Source organism: Euprymna scolopes, chromosome 14 (assembly GCF_053919585.1).
Source record: "Euprymna scolopes isolate OS-2025 chromosome 14, ASM5391958v1, whole genome shotgun sequence".
Lineage (NCBI taxonomy): Eukaryota > Metazoa > Mollusca > Cephalopoda > Sepiida > Sepiolidae > Euprymna > Euprymna scolopes.
The window spans coordinates 53,828,627-53,849,993 of NC_136495.1; the positions used below are offsets into that span (position 1 = coordinate 53,828,627).

The 21,367-nt window shown below is 33.7% G+C and overlaps 1 protein-coding gene across 2 annotated transcripts in view; it reads left to right on the forward strand.

Moving 5' to 3' along the window:
• Positions 1–21,367, forward strand: part of LOC145293018 (uncharacterized) — a 71,238-nt gene that overhangs the window by 22,241 nt on the left and 27,630 nt on the right. Inside the window, exons 1-2 of one of the 2 annotated variants that reach the window (XM_080139297.1) lie at positions 7,384–7,741; positions 19,621–19,698. In XM_080139297.1, coding sequence (XP_079995423.1) covers positions 7,596–7,741; positions 19,621–19,698 — 224 coding nt within the window. In that variant the 5' untranslated portion in view covers positions 7,384–7,595. Of the gene's footprint in view, positions 1–7,383; positions 7,742–19,620; positions 19,699–21,367 lie in introns of those variants that run through there. The other variant, XM_080139299.1, reaches the window with a different exon arrangement.

Genomic DNA, 21,367 nt, shown 5'->3' on the forward strand with positions numbered 1-21,367 from the left:
AGAACTTCCAAAATTACTGGATTCTGCATTAAATAACCCAAAAAGGGTTGATACAAATAAAAAAATAACGAAAAACAACAACAAAAAAAAAAAACCCAAAAAACATTCATTAGCAGTTTTACATTTGTTGGTCCACCGACTTAGTCGAATTTGGACCTTAGAATTCACCCTTGTCCGTACGCTCGTTCTTCTGTTCGTTCCAAAAATTCTCAATGACTACTCCTTACAGTTTTATGAAATTTTGCATGAAGTTACAACTAGGTAAGGAAGGAAATGTAACATTCTCGGATTTTTGATAAAAAGTTTTGTTGCCTAAAATAGCACTTTTCGGGATATAAAATATTTTCTGATCATTAAATTTTGCTGAAAAATTACTCAGAAGCAAGAACATGTGGATATACATCTGGAAATCTAATATTTGACGCTGGTAAAATTTTGGTTTCGTCTCCAGGGGGTAAAAAGAGGTAAAAAAAATGATTTTGTAATCATGCCCATATACCTTTATTTTCTTCTAAAATTGATAAGTGCTTTTTCTTCTGATAAGTTTAGGGCGAAATAAATTCAAGAATTGACATAATTACGTGAATAATTTTGTGCGATGAAACCGGTGCTGTCAAGAATCGTGCATGTCAAGGGATAAACGGTAAGATCAACATCTTGAAATTTGAAATATAGACTTTTACCATTTATTTGTTATATGCTGTGTAGTTACATCGAGCTTCATAAATTAAAGGATTGGTATAAATAAAAGGTGAAATATAATTGAATTAAATCCTTCTTAAGATAAGAGAAAAATCCAGGTTGTCCTCGACGGTCGTACATCTAAACAATGATATAACTGCGGGAATGCTTCAAGGGTCTATCTTTGGACCTCTATTATTTCTAATATTCGTAAATGACCTCCCCGACAAAATTGCCTCTGAGATAGGTATATATGCTGATGACACCACACTCTATAACAGGCACGACAGGAAAACAAATGAACACATAGCTAAAGATATGGCAGAAACACTAGAGGATGACCTCCAATCTGTAGTGGAATGGGAACAAAAATGGATGGTCACATTCAATGCTGCCAAGACTAAACTTGTTTTCTTCAATAATTACAAGAAACATTCTCTACCACCAATAGCAATGGCCAATGACTCTTTATCTGAAAGTACATCTTTTAAACTCCTTGGTCTAATGTTCACAGGAAACATGGAGTTGGAATCTGCTACTAGTTTCTCGCTCCTAGACAAGGTTCAAAAGAGTCGCCAACCTGATAGGTCCTGAACTGTCATCTAAGCTTCAGCCTCTGTCCCATCGACGAAATGTTGCGTCCCTCTGCCTGTTCTACAAGTATTTTAATGGTGAATGCTCTGACGAACTGCAAGCACTTGTGCCCCCACGACGTAAACACCCTCAACAAACATGACAGGCAGCTAAATCCCATCCTCACACAGCAGAGATCCCTAGATGTAAAAGAGCTTTCTACTCCAGTAATTTCTTCCCCAAAACCGCTAGACTTTGGAATTCCTTTCTGGGTCCCTGCTTCCCCGACTGTACTGACATGCAGAAGTTCAAGTGTAGTTCGACATCTTGCTGCTCAACTCCTTACATAGTACCCCAGTAGCTGTTGCCCTTAATAGTAGCCCCCTACACCAAAGTGGCGATGTGCCTTGTTTGGGGTGAAAATGTAATTAAAAAAAAAAAAAAAAAAAGAATGAACACATTTCCACATATATATTCATGCTATTTGTTTTTGTTCGCAATACTTTTTGAATGAATTCGATTGTTTATATGCAAATGCATTTTTACCTAAATGCGAGTTGGGAATAGTTTTCCCTTTTTTACCAATTTGATACACTCTGCCACTGAGTCGTCTACGACGACGAAGCATGTGTCAATGGATAATTATATTTTAAAAACTTTATATATATATAATGTGTGTGTTGAGTTTGTAATGGATAGTAATCATTGGAAGTTTAATTATGGCTTTTGACAGACAATCAGGTAATGCAGCGGTTATAATGGATGTGATTAATGATTCACAAGCAGAGGCCACCCTTTTAGGGGAGCGATGTGATCGGCAGACTGTTTAGAAATGCCTCCTTGCTGCAGTGATCTGTGGAATCAAGCGCTGAAGGGTTACCATCGAAACGTTGTGGCTTCAGAAATTGGTCCATTTTGGATTAGATTCTAGATGAATGAATTGTAATGATTCGAAAGACGAATGAAGATCTCCAGCTATGGTATAGCTGGAAATGTCTTCTCAATTATCAAATCATTTCTTTGATAGGTTCAGAAGAGTAGTAGTTGATGAGCAAAAATCAGAAGCTCACAGTATTAATGCTGGAGTCCCTCAGGGGTCCATCCTGGGCTCAACTCTCTTCCTGATCTACATTTAATGATCTTCCAAATCATATCCTTACATCATTCGTAGACATTTCTGCTGATGACACTACCATTTGTGGTAGCACATTTAAGACCGTAAACGGATCTTGGCCAGGTGGTACAATGGGGAAAGAAGTGGCTGGCTACTTTAATGCATCTAAAACCAAGCTTCTATCTTTACATCATCAACGTTCTGATCCTATCTGGCATCAATTGAAATGAATGGCTCTCATCTTGGGGAGGCCTCATGTTTTGACAAGCTTCTGGGCTTGACCTTTACTCCTGATCTGAAATGGAACGCATACATCAAATCCGTTGCCAAGGCCACTGGGAAAATGGTGGGATCCTTATATCGATCCAGTAGATATCTACCTGCTGATGCAATTCTCTACCTGTATAAAAGTTAGGTATGTCCAAGGATGGAGTACTGTTGCCACATCTGGGCAGGAGCTGCTAGAAAGGACATCCTGCCTTGATAGTTCAAAATAGACTTCATAGCCTTGTAGGAGATGTCCTGCAACCTCTTTCTCACAGAAGAGATGTTATTTTCATGGCAAGTGCTCAACTGAGCTTCAAGTCCTCCCTTGTCAAACTTTCACAAGAAACACTCGTCTATCTGAAAACACTATCAATAATTCCTCCCACTCTTTATCTGTGCCTAAACCTAAATGTAGATTCCATGAATAAAGCTTCTTTCTTAGAACTGCACGCCTGTGGAACTGTCTTCAGTTTTCCTGCTTTCCAACTGACTACAATATGGTTGTCTTCAAGTCCAACGTAAACAAGTTTTTGATGAGCCATTCAACTTAAGTTAACAAATTTACCGAATTTTCATTACTAATGATTACTATATTGTCCAATTGACTACTGTATGTTCTTTAACCCTTATCCTCGAATGACCTATGGGCCTCGATAAGTGGTGATACCTATGTAAAAAAAAAAAAAAAAAAAAACGTTAATAAGGTTTTATTCATCTACAATCACAGGTATTCATGTTGAAATATAAGAATGAAAAATTGCTAAGATTTTACAGAGTAACAATGCTAATATGAGAAAAACAACCAAAAAAATCAGCCATATTTTGTTATAAATTTATTTTTGCCCCACAAGTAATAGAGCCGACTTGCTGAAGGCTGTATCAGCCTGCTTATCTGAAGATGCCCCTTTTACTTATAGGATTGAAATAACTTTATAATGATATATGGCTAAGTTTTTAGTCACCCCCACCTTTTTTTTTTCTTTTTAGGCTGCCCAACATTGCCCAGTCAAAATTTGCTTAAATATGATATTTTAATTTATGCAGATTTCATATTTTTTGTTAGACAATTCTCTATTGATTATTATAGTGTACTCAGTATATAGTAGTGATTGCAAAAGTTAAAATATAAATATCAAAACCAAAATATTTAACGGTATTCGCTACCATCTGAGCTAACGACACATGAATATGAAAACTTGACAAATCAACACAGTTAAGCGTATAAATGTATATTTGCATATGCGTAGAGCATACACATTACATCAAATTATACCTGCCAAGGTCCAACTTTTTAATTTTAACCTCTTCACAGCTATTTTTCCAGCTAAAACCAAATTAATTTTGTTCTACAGGTCTGAATGGCCAATATCAAATTTCAAGTCTGCAGTCCAAAAATTGACAAAGTAGTTTGATGGAGACCGTTCCCCAGATAGATTTACTCTAAATGCATCTTCAAATGCTATGCAGTTATGTACAATGTAGAAAATGTGTACAAATAGAACTGTGCGTGATAATATGAAATTAATTATTCAATAAGTAACAGAAGAAAAAACGAACAATGAATCAATAAAAGTTCTTTTTTTTTTAAGAAATATGCAAATTAGTTATCCTTTGAAGTCATTGTTATATTCACAACTAAGTATATAAGGAAGTTGTATTCACTTCTAAAATAGAAAAGTGGACTTTTAATATCAATGTCATTGTTAAAAATAACTCGACATATATATTAGCAGGGAGATCCGAGATTGAATGATAAGCAATGAATGTTTCACATTCCTATATTCTTACTGTCATCGAAATCAGTGAAATCGCCCATTTTTCACTCAAATCTATTGATTGCTTGCTCTGGTTCTACTGTTGATTGTATAAAATTATTTTTTATATATAATGGCTTGAATTAAAGTTGATTTTATGTCAGGCTTTTTGGCTTGTGTGGTAATAAAACTTCTCGAATTCACTTGTGATGTTAGGCTGTGTAAAGTGTTTACTTAGGTCAAAATCGTCTGTTCCTTCTTTCATTGGAGTATTTCAATTATCGATACTTATCGAAGACATCCAGATGCATAACCTATCTAAGAACACTGCCAAGCACATCAAGTACCTTCATATGAAATTTCGTAACAATCGGCCTAGCTGTTTGTGAGTCCATAAGAAACGCACACACAAAGTTCCTTATATATATATTACTAGACTACCTGTGACTTGTTAGTTCAGTATGTTATATTAGCTATGCTGATGCATGGTAGAACTCAACATTAGTTCATAGATTACTGTTTAATATATATAAGAAAGAAAATTAAAACTGTAAGTTGAACTTTACAATCAAAATTTATTTGACTGTAAATTGTTTTTTGGAGTATTCAAAGTCCTTATTCTGCGTACTTTCAAAGAATGCTATTCTTATTATTCTTCTCATCAGAGGACATAAAGAAAAAGAACTTTGTAAATTGTTTTTTTGGAGTATTCAGTCGAACAATAAATTTTGAGTGTGAAGTTTGACTTAGTTTTAATTTTCTTTCTCTTATAATAAGCTCTACTCTCTATTGCGTATTGAGCTTTTTTAATTCGGTTAGGATTAAATTTTCTATATATAAATAGTTATTTATATTAATTATATAAGGTAAACACTACATCCATTTGTTTTCATTAATATATATATATATATATATATATTGTTAAAAACTTTTCAACTGTTGTCAATTTGGATTATTCAAACTACTATTTTCATTTTGGATATTATTTTCAAAATACTCTATGTAACTTACTCCTTCAGGTGTGACACAGTGGATAAAGGTGTTGGTTAACAATAATTTTTAAGTGATAGTTTATGAAATTTGAAGGTTTGATTCTTGCTACAGGTGATAAAAATAATTAATACTTCTACTGTGAAGAAAATCCAGAGATGAAAGACCATTGTAGATACAAAATTTGCAAAGCTAGAACACTTGAATAAATTACTCAATTCAATCTATAGTTTTATTGGTGATGCGCCTTTGCATGCCCTTAGGGCTGTTAGTGATATCTCCAAATAGACCATCATCCTTCTTGACTGAGGCAAATTAAGATTTTGGAAGAATAGCGATTATTTGTTTCACCATAGTAGTTTAAAGGTTCTTATAAAGTTCATGACAGAAATTGAGCTGAATCAGTAATTTCGTTTGAAAGTTTCTGACAGGGAATCAATTTAATCTCTCCACAATGGGGATTCATCTGCAGAAAGTATGAATTTCTAAAAGTGCTGCAGGAATAAAGTAGGAAAAATTCCCTTAAATTCCAGACAAATGTCCTTTCATGTCGAAAAAAAACTGGAAACTAAATTTGTGCCTCTATTTGACACGTCACGTGTGTATTTGAAAAAATAAAAAAAAATTTTTTTTTTAAAAAACGTTCAAAAGACAACTCCTGATATGCAACAGCAGAAGTACTCCAGTGAATTCCAACACTATCCGGCCAGGACTGGTGGAACAAGAACAATCTACTCCCTTGAATTGAATAGAAGATTCAGTTTGAAATTTTGTATACGTTTATAAAAGTGTCCAAGCTAAAAAAAAAAAAAAAAAAGGGGGGGGGGTCGATGGTTACAACAGCTGAAACATGAAAATAACTAAGAATTCAAGTAATCAATATTATTAATCAAGAAACTTCATAACATGGTATTAGTTAATTATGACGCTGGTTTTATAACTGGAGATGAGATGAGGGGAGGGGAGACCCACCTAACCAGGTCAAAGTATCAGTTCCAGTTAATCTATGGAGTTTATGCTCCCAGGCATATCTTCCCCCTTTTTTTTTTTTTTTTTTTTTTTTTAAAAGGTTGTCAGTTTTATAACTAAGTAGCAGGTCGCCTGGTATTATCCGGTTGTAAAATAGGTTTAAATATATTTTGATTAATGCAGATTTTGTATTTATTATATTACGGTAATGGTAATAAGATAATATATGGTAATGATTTAAAAAGTTAAAAAAAAAATTTTTTAAATGAATTGTACGTCACCATGGAGAATCGAAACCAAAACGTTTAGCTTACGATTTACTTTTTCCTTTGACGTTAGTGCCTGAGCTATGAAGACATGTTTGCTACAAGGCTAAAAATTAAAACCTCATCCAATAGCTATTACGTTATGTATGCATATTCGTAATGCCGTCGTTCGACCTCCACTTGGCAAATTCCATTTCTTTAATGTTCACACTTCTGCAGATTTTCTCTGCCTAAAACCCAAATATAAAGTTCTGCATAGGTTTGAAATATTAAGTTTCATGTCTGTAGACCCAAAAACTGACAGGAGTTTGGTAGGCAAAAATTTTTAAACAAAAATACATATATATATATATATATATATATATATATATATATACATACACGCATACATAAATATATGTAAAAAGAGGTTTATGTTTATTATAACCTCTTTACGCAACTATTATACAAGTATAAATCATATAGAATATCTGCATAATAGTTAAGGATGATCATCTCATAAGAAAACCGAAAAAACTAATAGGGGATTAAAATGAATGTTTAAAAGAATATCCAAATTAGCCAGATCTTTTTCAAATGAATGCAATTCCACGACTCATATATAACAAAGTTGTATTTTTTCTTTTTAAATAAATAGAAGAAAGGGTTTTTATATAATAGATACACAAAAAACTCACATTTATAGGAGTATAGGTTTTCTTGAAGTGCCCTTTCACCGATGAGGCCAATCATAACAAATATTACAAAGTTTTTTTTTTTTTTTTTGTAGGAGCTGTATAACCAACCCCTGTTTTAAACTGACCCTGTGTCTAACTTTACTGCAGTTATAGGTAGATCTTTTCAAACCTTAAATAGGTGTAAACTTGTGACATATATAAAGCTCGAATTAATCCAAGCTGGCAAGAGTTATCTGCCCTTGAACCAACCGGAAGAAGTAAGGAAGCCGATACCGAGCTGCCATTGTTATCCGTTCTTCTCGTCATGTCTATGGAAAACCGTGCAGTACTTGATCGAATTCGAGGTGGTTATAGACTGTTTGTTGGTGACCTAGGCAATAGAGTTGGCAAATATGAGTTAGAAAGAGAATTTAAATCATTTGGGCCCATAATTGATGTCTGGGTTGCCCGGTAAGATCCAATATTTTTCTTTCCCTTGTCCGACAATTCTCTCTTCGTGAATTTACTACTACCAAATTTTTCTCGCATTACTCATAGCAAATTCATTGCAGTTGTTTTAATAATTAAAAATGACGCCAATTTCGTTTTTAATATAAAAATACGTTTCATTGGAGATTTATGTTAATATTAGTTTAATGCTTGATGCTGATTAACTTGAAAAATATTTTGGCGTAAACTAAAAACGTTCGTTAATTTAGAAATTAAAAAAAAAAAAAAAACGCACGATAGATGTAGGTAGAGAATAGTTAACGAAATTCTGTTCCCCCTTCCGTCCCTCTCCTGTTAAGAATGGATTTCTAAATAATAATGTTATTATTTAGAACCCCATTCTTAACATGAAGAAGAGGGTGGCTTGTTAATTATTTTGTTCCTACACCCACGCGATATTTTGGCAATAAAATTTTAATTTTAACCAAAAAAATTACTTTCGAAACAACAGTTTAACAGATTAAAATTTAATATCGAATGTTAAAGATTGAAATAAACAAAAACACAAATGGTCTAAATTGATACTTTTAAAATGTCTATTTCCAAAGAAATTTCTGAGTATAATTAAAGTTGGTTGGTACTCGTGGAGAATATGAACAGTGCTAATATATATATATATATATATATATATATATATATATATATATATATATATATATTAGCATTTTGTGGCATATTTTATAATAGACAACGGGACGAAAGTGGTCAAGTTAAATTCAAGTTTTACACGGTATTTTTTGTTTATTAAATTGTAAGGTTAAAAGTACAGAATAACTTAGTAGCACCATTCCATCCCATATTACGAATGGGTTTCTGAATAATAACATTATTTCAGTACGGTTCGTAATCTGCATAAGTACTTTGAAGTTAATCTCCAAAAGTAGTTATGTGGGTGTTTTTGTTTAAATCCTTCAACTCAATAAAACACGTATTTCTCGGCATGGTCTCTGTTCTACAAAAGGATATATTATTGCGACCCTAATCATTTATATATATATATATATATATATATATATATATATATATATATATATATATAATTCAACCCTGAATAACGACAGGTTGAAATGGAATTTGATAATCGATTTACATGTGTTGTAAATATCCGTTTAATTGTTTAATCACTTAGAACACCCGTAAGGCAAACACAGAAAATTGTAAATGAACACCTTACCTTCACCTACCATTCACGAGTTTTTCATGTTACAGGCGATTGTGTGTGAGAACGCCCTGAAAAACTTTGGGTCGGGACAATTTTAGAATTTAGAGTGAAAAGATTAATTTCGCATTAAACGGTATGGAAAATGATTTCCCCACATTTGGGCCATTGTTAAACCGTAGCGTTTTAGAGCATTTAATGATTTTGAGGTAGGCGGGCTTTTCCAGTTGCTCTGGTCGCCACTCGGACTTAGGGTCAGTGGTAGAGTTAAGGGTTTTTGCACCCTTATAAAAAAAATTTTTTTAACCCACAGAATTGATCTCTCTTAGCAGTAAAAAAAGACAAAAAAAAGAAAAAGTTTAAAATACACTATCATGTTCGACAATAACCGAGAAATGGGGGATCATTTTACGTTAAATTTATTTGCGAAACTGATCCCCCATTTTAAATTAGTAGGATTTCATTTTGGGCGTAGGTAATGCTGCTCGTCTATAAAATTTACTTTGGTTCCTGAAAGAAATAACAAAAAAAAAAAAAAAAAAAAAAAAAAAAATTGCGTTGCTTCAAAAATTGTAATTGTTTGGAGGGGGGGGGGTTATTGAAAATAGCCACATGGGCAGTTTATTTTTGTAAATTGTCTAAAATCGAAAATCACGACATCGGCTTACTTTTTCAACTGTATTTATATTTAAGGCTTCAGATTTGTGTTTATACACATAATTTGGTAATTGTGGCATGGTTGGTAGGCCAACACAAAACCTACCTTTTTAAGAAACTTGTTTTCCAGGGCTTTTCAAATGTGCTAAAAACGAATATCGCATTTAAAATTGAATCTGACAACAAGTTATCACGATACTGAAAAGATATTTTTCGCATATTTCATATAGTATTATCGTGGCGGCGATATTTGTCTAATGTCCATATCTAAAATTTTACTTTGTTTCCACCTTAAGATTTTCCTTTCAAGTGACCTGTTTAGGTTTTGGGGTATGCTGAAAACGAATATCGCGTTTAAATTTTCCGCAAATAGTTTTCCGGTTATTAAGCAATGTAATTCTTTGTTATAACTGGTGACCATTGCTATATGCACACATGATGCGCGCATATATATATATGAACTTCATTATCTTAAATTCATTACGTCGTTTTTGTTTTGGACAAATATAGCCGCCACGTTACAATAATACTACATGAAACATGCTAAAAGTATCTTTTCAGTATCGTGATAACTAGTTGCCGGTCCTAATTTTAAATGCGATATTCGTTTTTAGCACAGTCACACCCCGAGAAAATAACTTTTTAAGGTAAGTTTTGTGTTGGCCTACTATGTCACAATTATCGATTAAAAAAATTTTTTTTTTTTTAGTAGCACATTTTAATTAAAAAAAAAAAAAAAGTTACTTCGTTTTAATAGCGAAAATTGAAAACCAATGGTATCTACTGAAATAACAAAACGACGAGGTAGAAAATTATTAAGGTAAAGTTTTCGAAGACAATTGGAGAAAATTGAGTTTTGCTAAATTTGCCTAAGATTTTCAGTTTTCAGAAAATAATTACCTTAAGATCTTAACTCTTTTTAGAAAACTATTTTCGCTGGTTTTATTTGAAAACTATTTTCATTAATAATTGTTCTACCTTATCGTTTTTCATAATTTTGGATATGTTCATTACTGTGACATAATTAAGTACATATCATTGGTTTCACTTGAAATTCAATATTTCGATTTTCACTGTAATAACGAAGTAGCACAAAAAAAAAAATTGTCTTTTAAAATTGCAAGTTGCAAAAATCGCGATATTGTTACCTAAAAAAAAATACTTCGCAACAATGTAAATATATCAGTAAAATCAGTTTTTGTTTCAAGTTTACAAAACCCGGATTTCGTTTTATGTGGTCGCTTCTTTTCGCTACCGGATTTCACCAAATTTATATCTACATTAGGGGGCGAGGGCGATCTGTAAAGCAAAGCACCAGCACCATACTTTTTTTTTTTTTTTTTTTTATCCTAACCTTTGAATAAGTATAAATTAACCGACCGTCACCAGAATATAATATATATAGCTTCTATATATCTTACAAATATTCGTTCCATTCTATTTAAAACCGAAAAAGTGGTGAGTCTTTAATACTATCATACTCGGAGTAGTTTACCCCCCCCCCCACACACACATGCAAAATCTTCGAATGCTACTTTTTACGATTGCATGTAAACAGCCGGAAAAAAAAAATGAAATATTTTAGATTTTCAAGCTGCTTACATGTAAGCGCCCACCCAAAAAGTAAAATCTATTTATTATTTTTTTTTTGGGGGGGGGGGGGAGACTACGCCGGAGTGGAGTGATAGTAAAATAGAAAAAAAATTTCTATTGAAGACGTTAACCCCGCTCATTTTATCCTTTTTTTTTTTTTTTTTTTTTTTTTTTTTAAATATATATAATATATATATATATATATATATATATATTCTCTTCTCTATTCTTCTTCTATCTATATAAATAAAATGAACTCATTTTTTCCCGTCGGATTTTGACCTTAATAGGATTAAAAATCAAGATATTTCATGCAAATATAATATGCACAAACGGCAGAACAATATCTGAGGTGTGTTATAGGCTTATTATTTCTCAAATTCCTCGATAATCTTAGATTTCTATACTTTTTCTGCTGAGAAGTCAAGGCCAAAATCGGTTAAGATCAATGGAAGTGGTAAAATATTTTCTCTCTAATAAATTCCTCCTCCCCCTGCCACCACTTAACACCGTTTGGGGATCGTTCACAAAGAACAGTTGCGAAGAGAACACCGGTTTGGCTTCGTAGTTCTTTCATGTGAAGTTATTTAAAATCACTAAACTAAGCTGCAGTGCTCTGTGGCGTAGTGGTTAGCGTGCTGGACAATTCACATATTTTCACGTTCGCGCCGACCTACCGTAGTCGTTTTTTTTTTTTTCCTGAACAACTAGAATGGACTTTTCTTGGTGGCCGAACTGTTACCGTTGCAGATGCTTTTTTTTTTTTTTTTTTTTTCACACTTTATTTTCCTACTTTTACTCATGACTCTGGGTTTGATCCTTCCTACTTACCTAAAACTCCCCCCGTCCCGGAAACAAACACTCGGGCAACGCCGGGTACCCCCGCTAGTGTATATATATATATATATATATGTATATCTATATATATATATATATGAGAAATTGGCTTCGTTACTGTCTAGTTAGACAAATCAAAACTCTTGGCAACTTAAAAAAAAAAAAAATCTTTCCTTAATCCAAGTCTGGGTCCCCCCCCCCCCCGAAAATTCTCTGAACGAACTGGGATAGTCTAGCTTGGTGATACAAGGTAGTATCTTTTGGGGAGGAGGGTACCATCCAATTTTAGGATTAAGGGAGTTTAAGTTGCTGAGAAAACAATCATAATTTGGGATATTTGCAAAAAAAAAAAAAAAAAAAAAAAAAAAACATTCAAAATTCATCTTTACTAAATAAAATGGAACATTTTTGATTAAATGAAGAAGGTGGAATGAAATGAAAAAGTAGACAACTTTTGACTCGTCACTGCTGTAGTAAATGGCCAAAACTAAACATAAAAAAAAATACCTGCCTCGTTTGGGAGTTAACATCTTTGATACAGCTCGCCTTTAAATTTGATTCATTCTTGTTTGTCAATTTCTGTTGTATGGACAAACTAGTGTGTATGTGGTTCATTTGGGCATCGTTTCTGGCGGTGCTTGAACGTGGGCTGATAAGGGGGTTGGGTCAACGGCATGATCAGAACAGATACCGTAAAAAAAATAAAACCGTAATGAATGTTTTGGAAAATAATTTATTGGGGAAGGCGAAATGCAAATTTGATCAAGTGTTCCTGTCTTTATGATTTTGTCATCACACACCAAAAAAAAGTACAGATTGAATGTTTTAAAAAAAATTTTTTATATATATCCTTAGCATTGGGATCTCTGTATCCCTCTTGTCCGACGTTTAGCATAGAAAACTGTGCTAAGTAATCACCCGGGTCTGGGCAGAGAATCCATGTGGAAAACCTCCAATTTGTGATGGAGAACATCAGAAATATGGAGCGGCAGAAAATGTCGTGTGCGAAGATGAGGGGGGGGGATAGGCGATGCAATTAGGCTATGATAGCAAAATTCGAAATTTTTAATATTGAATTTCAAGGCAAACCAGTGGTTTCTATTTGTCACGTTACAGTAATGAATATATCCAAAAATTATGAAAAACTATAAGAAAAAAGATTAAAACATTTTTTGACGAAAATAAAATGGCACAAAAACATCAGTTCCAAGAGAAGGTGACTAGCATGTAACTATTGCCAATTTTTTTATAAATTGTGCATTAACAATCATAAATGAGTTACTTGCCTTGTTTTTTGCATAACTTAGTTATTTCCCTTGTTATGTCACATGTTCTCACAGAAATATGGCAAGGGTTTTTTACGATAAAGATCAAAAACTTGTTTCTTTAAATAATGCGGTAATATTTAAAAATTGACATGCCAGTTAAGTAGATATCCTTGCTTTTAGTTAAAACTGACAGAAAACAAATCAGGAAATACCATTTTTTTTTTTTTTTTTTTACGCATCTCGCAAATACAAATGTTTACTGCGATCAACCAATTTGTCATGCAAGTTACCACAAAGCTTTTTTGCATCATAGATTAGCCTTCAAAAAATTATCAATAAGAATGGATATAAAGAAATTAAAACTCTAGCAGGCATATGCAAAAATCGGTGTTTGCTAAAGCTGTACTTGTCTAGGAGAGAAGGAGGACTGCGGCTCTCTGATCAATTATCAGAGTAACTATTGTTAGCATTACCTAGTATCTGAGAAGCTCAATAAACCCGAACCTTGCAAAAATACAGGAGCACCAAGAAGCAAGAATTAATCGAACAACTTCCCTAGAAAACACATTTCACCAAAGATTTAGGACAGGGCTGTCCATCAGATGAGATGGAACCACCAACCAAACCTGCAACAAAGATAGCCCAAAAGAGTCATAAAATATACAGAAATGTTCTAAAATGGGAGCTTTAAAAAGTGTGCGGAACAAAAACGTGACACTCACTTTCTTATCAAATTATTACACCAAAGACAGTTCCTAGTACTGGCTGAAAAAGGAGTGCTTCACTGAAGGTTTTATAATTGCTGCTTAAATGAAAGCCCTTATGACAAATGTATTTAAAAAAAAAAATGTCAGAATAACATGTGTAGATTTTGCCAGACTTGTTACATAGTGCATATGAGCACGTGAGGAAAGTGTTAGCAGCAGCAGTGAAGGATGGCTGGCTTGCAAAGAGATTAGCAGCAGCAGAAAAAAGCAGCAGCAGCAAATTGGGAAGTGTGCATGAGAGGAAGATGGAAAAAAAAGGGGGGGCAAGTAAAAGAGACCACGTGCTCAGGGCAAGAAGCAAAGAGCTACGTTAAAGAAAATGGACATGTAAAGTCGAGGACAAGAATTGGGTAGCACGTGGTTGGAGGAAGAAGTGTACTGCAGGGAGATGGACGATGGCGAGAGATTTTTAAATGGTGTCCAGACGGGGGGGGGGGGGTAATAGTAATAAAAACTTTTTTTTTTTTTTTTTTTTAAATGCTGACCCAGATTTTTATTTCTTTCCTTTGTTTGTAAGGTCAACATTACAGACTGAAGTACAGTGTGTGAATCACCTGATATCAAGTTTTAAATTATGTTGGCAGATGGCAGCTACACAACATGCCTTTATGATTACGCAAATCCATATGTTTGTAAAGACCTTAGCATAGATGTTTCGAGGACTTAATGCTACACTCTTATCAGGGGAACGGTATGTATGGCATACATTATGACTATGTAGCCCCCACATCCACCTAGTTAGAAAGTGCAGCCATAAAACCTAACATTGTCAAATTAAATTAGGTTGAAAGAGTGACAACTTTAGTTGAGGTGAGTGTTCTAAATGAGTGTCCTGAACAGAACTGAAAGGGAGGTGACAAAGTACCCACAGCCTAGCATATGAAGATAAACTGGATCCTTAAAAACATCGGAATTATCCAGGAACTAAAGACCTATTAAAGAATTTGTTGGAGTGTGTCTGGAAAGTATTCTTAGAAAAAAGTGTGAAAAAAAATCCAAATAATTGCACTTAAAAGGAATGGCCAAAATCTTTAAAAGAGCACTTGATTGGCGCTTCTAAATAACAGGAATTGTTTTGTAAGAATGCAGCATCTATATGTCAATGAAACAAGAAAAATAAATATTTCATTATCCTCATACATTTGTTTTATCTTAACTAAGACTCTTCAGTATGGCTAGGTAAAACTGTACCACCCATTGCAGGATTCAAATCCCAGACTGAAGTCACTTTTGATTTCTCTGACATCTTTGCCACTGTGGCCATCAAGATACCTAGATGACAAAAGGAAATGTACCTATATTTATTAATGGAAGCTGACTGCGTTCATTTAAGTGTTCGATTAAGGGGAGAGAATTTTGTAATATTTTAGTTTTTCATATTCCTCTTATAGGAATACTAGCCTCGGTGCCTGGCATTGCTCGGGTGTTTGAAGGTGTTTAGCAAAAAAAATAAATAAATAAAAAAATGAGTGGTTGTAGGCAGACAGGCTCAAACCCTTGCCGTGAAGGAGGAAAAGAAACTGAAAAAAAAAATGTGACGTCTTTGCCGGTGTGTCCATCACTAAAGCGGAAGTGGCAAAGGTTTAAATTAAGGCTAGTCAATCAAAAAGAGGGGATGATTTTTGAAAATATTGACAAAAAAAGCAACCCTTCCTTGTAAAAAAAAAAGTGCCCAGTTGAGGGTGAAGAAATTAATGTTTTGGCCAATTTTTCAATATTTGTTGTTCGAAGGGTCGAGCTTCAAAATGATACTGATCTCGTGAAAATCAGTTGCCTCTGTCAGAAGTTTTAAGCAGACAGACATACATACATTTAAATAGACAGGTGAGATTTATATTATAGACTAGCGGGGAGTACCTGACGTTGCCCGGGTGTTTGGAGGTGTGTGTGTGATAATAAAAAAAAAATGTTGGCGGGGTGTTTGGAGGTGTAAAAAGAAAAAAAAAAAAGTTTTAGTAGGAAGGTAGGATTGAACCCCGAAGCTTTGACACGAAGATGGAAACAAAAGGGAAGAAAAGCCAGACACCTAACCATTTCGGCCACGAGGGGAGAGGAATTGATAGGTGTTAAGTTAAGGGTTAAAAAGTGAGTCAAGTCAAAGAGGTTTGACAGGTGGCTGCTTATTGAGGTCATCGTGGAAGCGTTACGATGACGTGGTTTTTTTACTGCGGGGCAGCTTTTTGGGGTTTGTTTACTTTGTTTCAATGCAGGGCAGTTTTGGCTTCCTCAAGATGATGGTGGAGGAGAAACCAGCTCTCCATAAAAAGGGGATTGTCCAAATTGAATAGCAATTGTCTGATATAAGGAGAAATTCCGCATTGATCAAAGCTGTTTGCAATGTTTTAAGCTTTGTTTCGCTTTTATTATACGAAAAAGCCCAATCCACACGCGGCGATCCAAAAATTTGGAATATTTAGCTTTTCAAACTCTGGCAAATTAAATAGATAGGCGACCCCCGTTAACTTGTAGATATTATCATTTAGAAGTGATATAAAGTTTTAAGGAGTGAGCCAACCGATCGCTTCTCAGAAAAAAAGCCTTTCTTGGACATACACAAAAAGCGAACGTACACACACACACGCGCGCATACGCGCATTTTAGCTTTTCTATATATAGATGTATATATTAGCAGATGTACCCGGCGTTGCCCAGTATTAAATGGAACGTTGGCTGGTGAAATTATTTTTATTTTATTTTTATTTTTTCTTGATACCATAATTCTCTATCTATAGATAGGTGGTCGTGGGTCATCAATGCTGTTTCAATTTATCACCATAAAAAAAATAACTTAAATCCGGGTTAAAATATCGGCAGGAATTTGTCGATTTCAAATATGCTGTTGATTTTGCTTGCAGATCAACCATTCACAACTGATGTACAGACGTATACACACACACACATTTTTACTTGTATATGTATATATATATATATATATATGTGTGTGTGTAAAAAAAAGACCCTTTGTGTACTGTCCAAACAGTACACTAATCTTATGCAAGGCCAAGAACGATTGCTTTCTTTCAGTTTTGCTTTTTTATACCGAAAAGCCAAAGAAACACACGACAAATGAAAAAAATATCATGAAAATAGCGTGTAAAAGTCGACAAAATTAAAGGTACACTCAAGCTCGTTTCGTAAATCTTAGACATTATAATATACTGAGCATATATAAAAAAAAAACCTGTGGTGCACGCACACACACACACACACACACACACACACACTTTTCGCTTTTATATATTAGATTAGCGAGAGGTACCTGGCTTTGCCCGGGTGTTTGGAGGTGTGTGTGGAAACTCGGGGGGGGCGGGGTTAAAAAAAAAAAAGTATGAGGATCGAACCTGAACCCTTGAGGCAAAGTTGTAAATTAAAGTGTGAAAAAAAAAAAGTGCGACGTTAACCATTGCCCCAGCGCGATATGCTAACGAAAACAAGTTTGAATTTATTTAATTACTTGGATTTGGCAGATGCCCGTTTTAATGAGTTAATGAGGTCAAGTTTTACTGCGGGATAGTATTCATTTACTGTGGAATGCTTTTTTTAATTTTTATTTTCCCAGGATGTTATAGGAAAAAGACTAACCCGCATGCGGCGAGCGACAAATGTTGAATATTTATCTTCCCGAAATCGAGCAAATTAAATAGACAGGCGAGCTTTGTTAACTGTGAGATATTACAATTTATATGTGATATAAAAAGTTGTGAAGCGACCGACTGCTTCTCTGAGAAAAGCCTTTTGTAGACATACAGAAAAAGAGAACACACATACATACATACATACATACATACATTTTCGTTTTTATATTTATAGATTATTAGCAGGGGTACTTGACGTTGCCTGGGATTGAATAAGGAACAATGAATGCCTCACACTTCCAATACGTTTGTCATCAAAATCTATGAAATTGCCCATTCGCCAAATTGATCGATTGCTTGCTCTAGTTGGGAACCCACCATGGGGCACTAGGAACCTAACATGCCAACATTAACTTAGTTCACAATATACTGTAGTCTACATTGCACTGTAGAGAACATGTTGGTTTTTATGAAATTTTTATATAATTTCTTGAATTAAAGTTTAAAAAGCAAATGTCAAGTATCATGGTTCAGTTGCGTTCTATACAGAAACATTTATTTTGAATGTGCCCTCCCCCCCTCTTATCAAAGAACCTACTATTGATTTTATACGTCAGACCCTTCTGCTTCTACAGTGATAAAACTTTTCTGGTGCACTTTTGATGTTTAGCTGTATAAAAGTGTTAACTTTGGTCAAAATCAAACTGTTCCTTCTTTAATGGGATTTTTTCAATATTTGTCGGAGGCATTCTGACACAAAACCTATATAAGAACACTCCCAGACACATCAAGTACATTTGTGTGAAATTTCATAGAAATCAGATCAGTCGTTTTGGAGTCCATAGGAATGAATTCGCACATGGCAGACAAAATGCCTTATATATATATATATATATATATATCCCTCTAAACCATTAGCACCATCTGACTCTGGTTCTCTTCAAGATTAAATTTAATTTTTGATGGAATGGGGAGGAGCTCTGATATGTCTGAAAATAAATTGAAGTATCAAATCGCTTCATCATGTCTAGGAGTAAACTTGGAAAGTTTACCTCCAGTGAATTGATATACACTTTACTTTTTCGTAATTTGACTCCTTCTCATTGGTGTAATCTGATCCAAATTTTATATATATATACACACACACACACACACACACACAGACTTTTTATTTTTTTATAGATATAAAAGCATCAAAGTTTTAAAATAACTGCTGTTAGTAGTAAAACTGTTTGTTGAAACCATAAACATTTAATGTTAAAATGACTGCAATTCTATTCATTTAGCAACAACAAAAAAAGGAAAACAGACTGAAACAAGTTTGATCAATATTCTCTTTATTTGAACAGTTGTAGTGGATAGCGGGGTGGGGGGTGATAATGAAACCCCATGCTTGTAAACTGATCCCCACTTCCTCTCCAGCATTATTTATTTTAATATTCTAATTTGATAGCTACTCCAGCAGTATTAAACTCTTAGGAACTCTATCATTTTTATATATGACAGCTAGTAGAGTACCTGACCCAAGACAGGTAAAATTAAATTCTGCCAACAGTTTTCACCATTTTATGTCGATTTCAAAGATCTAAATATAATGATACTAAACCAAGACCTTATGTTTAGAATCCTTATTCCAATTTTGATCAAAATCTGTTACATAATTTTGATTCTAAAAAAAAAAAAAAAAAAAAAAAAGATGCTTAAAATTTAAGGCTTAAGCTTAAAAGGTAAGGAAAAAAAAAATAATGTAATTTTACCTGACTAGTGCTCTATAACTATGGATCAAATTCAGTGCAAATCTAAAATATTTTAATTTTCGAATGAGATTGTTTATATTTTACCTTTTTAAACCCCCATTAAAATACAATATATTGGATATAGTATTTGAAAAAAAAAAAAAAGAAACAATAGATTATGATTAATGTTTGAAAACGGATTTCTTGCATGCATATTTATGTTTTGTTTTTGTTTTTTTTATTCTCAGGAATCCCCCAGGATTTGCTTTTTTGGTTTTTAAATACCCTGAAGATGCTGAAAGAGCTGTTAGGGATCTTGATGGCCGGTAAGAGACCCAATTATGTAACTTATCAATTTTTTTTTTTTTCCCCACACACTTTCTTCAAAAGTCATATTACAAAAGTACATTTTGAATAATATTTAAAAAATTCCACACTTTACAAAAAGACTGGTGACTATAACCTTCTCAACTCTAAATGACCCAATAGTTTTTAATTAACTATAAAATAAAATCAATTGACATTGATATTTGAAAAGGCGTTCTAAGTGTTAAAAATTTATGGCATAATTTTTTTTTTTTTTTTTACGTACGGGTCACCACTTATCAAGGCCCAGTGGCCAATTGAGGATAAGGGTTACTGAGTGTACAGTAGTCAATGTTATAATATAGTAATCATTAGTAGTGGAAATTTGGTAAATTGGATTACTTAAGGGAGTGGTTCAAGAATTTGTTTACGTTGGACTTTAAATTAACCAAATTGTAGTCAGATGGAAAACAGGCAAACGAAAGAGAGTTCCACAGGCGTGTAGTTCTAAGAAAGAAGCTTTGTTCATGGAATCTACGTTTTGGTTTAGGCACAGATAAAGAGTGAGGAAAATTGACAGTGGTTTCAACCAGACGAGTCTTTTCTGTGAAAGTTATGGAATTTTCCATTCCTTGTTTAATTTTAATCTTGTGTGGAAAATTTGGAATTTTAATCTTACCTTTCCATGCCTACATCGAAATATTGCTACATCTGTACCTCAAATCACTGTCATTGCCAGTCAGTGTCTAGTCAGCACAGATCACAATGAATGGTTTAGAAGTATCTGTTGTAGTTGTTATAAATTATTTGTTGTAATAGAATCCTCTTGTTCTATCTAAAAATATTATTTAACGTTGATTCATTTAATTGATTTTTAACTTTATCTTCAAGGCTGTTAAAACAAGAATTTTGCATCACACACCTGGTACTTCTCAACTGATCACTCATCTAAATACTGGCCAAATGCAACATTGCTTAATTTGAGTGAGCTAATGGAAACCTTCTCAAACCTGACAAGCAGAAAAATCCCACCCCTACACAGATGCCTAGGTGTAAGAAGGGCTTCTACTCTAATAGTTTCTTTCCAAGAACTGCTAGACTTTGGAACTCACTTTCAGTTCCTACTTTCCCAACTGTAATGACATGTGGGAGGTTAATTGTAATATGACATCTTGCTGCTCAACTCCCTACATAGTATCCCTGTAGTTTGTAGTAGCCCCCTACATCAAAGTGGCACAGTGCCTTGTTTATGGTGGAAATGGAATTGAAAATTAAAAAAAAAAAAAAAAAAATTGTACATATATTACATAGCTGTGTATACTTGGCATTGCCTGGTCAAAATATATTACCGGGGAGACAGATTAGTTGCATAGTATTTAAGATACATTGAATATTCTAACTTGTTACGAAAAGTAACCATATGTTGGTTTTAGGGAAGCATAAAATACATCCATCTTCATCTATGAAAATCAAATGCGAAGTAACTCTCGCAAGCAGACAGAAATATGACTTTATTTTAATAGATATTTTGAATTATTTTTTTTAATATAAATATTAACAGCACAAAGTTCTTTTAAATAGCTCAATAGTGTGATAATAGAGCTATAAATAATTTGAATATTTTATTATTTATTCTTCATTATGTTCATTCAAAAACATTGTTAACTATAAAAGCAAATAATTGTTTTG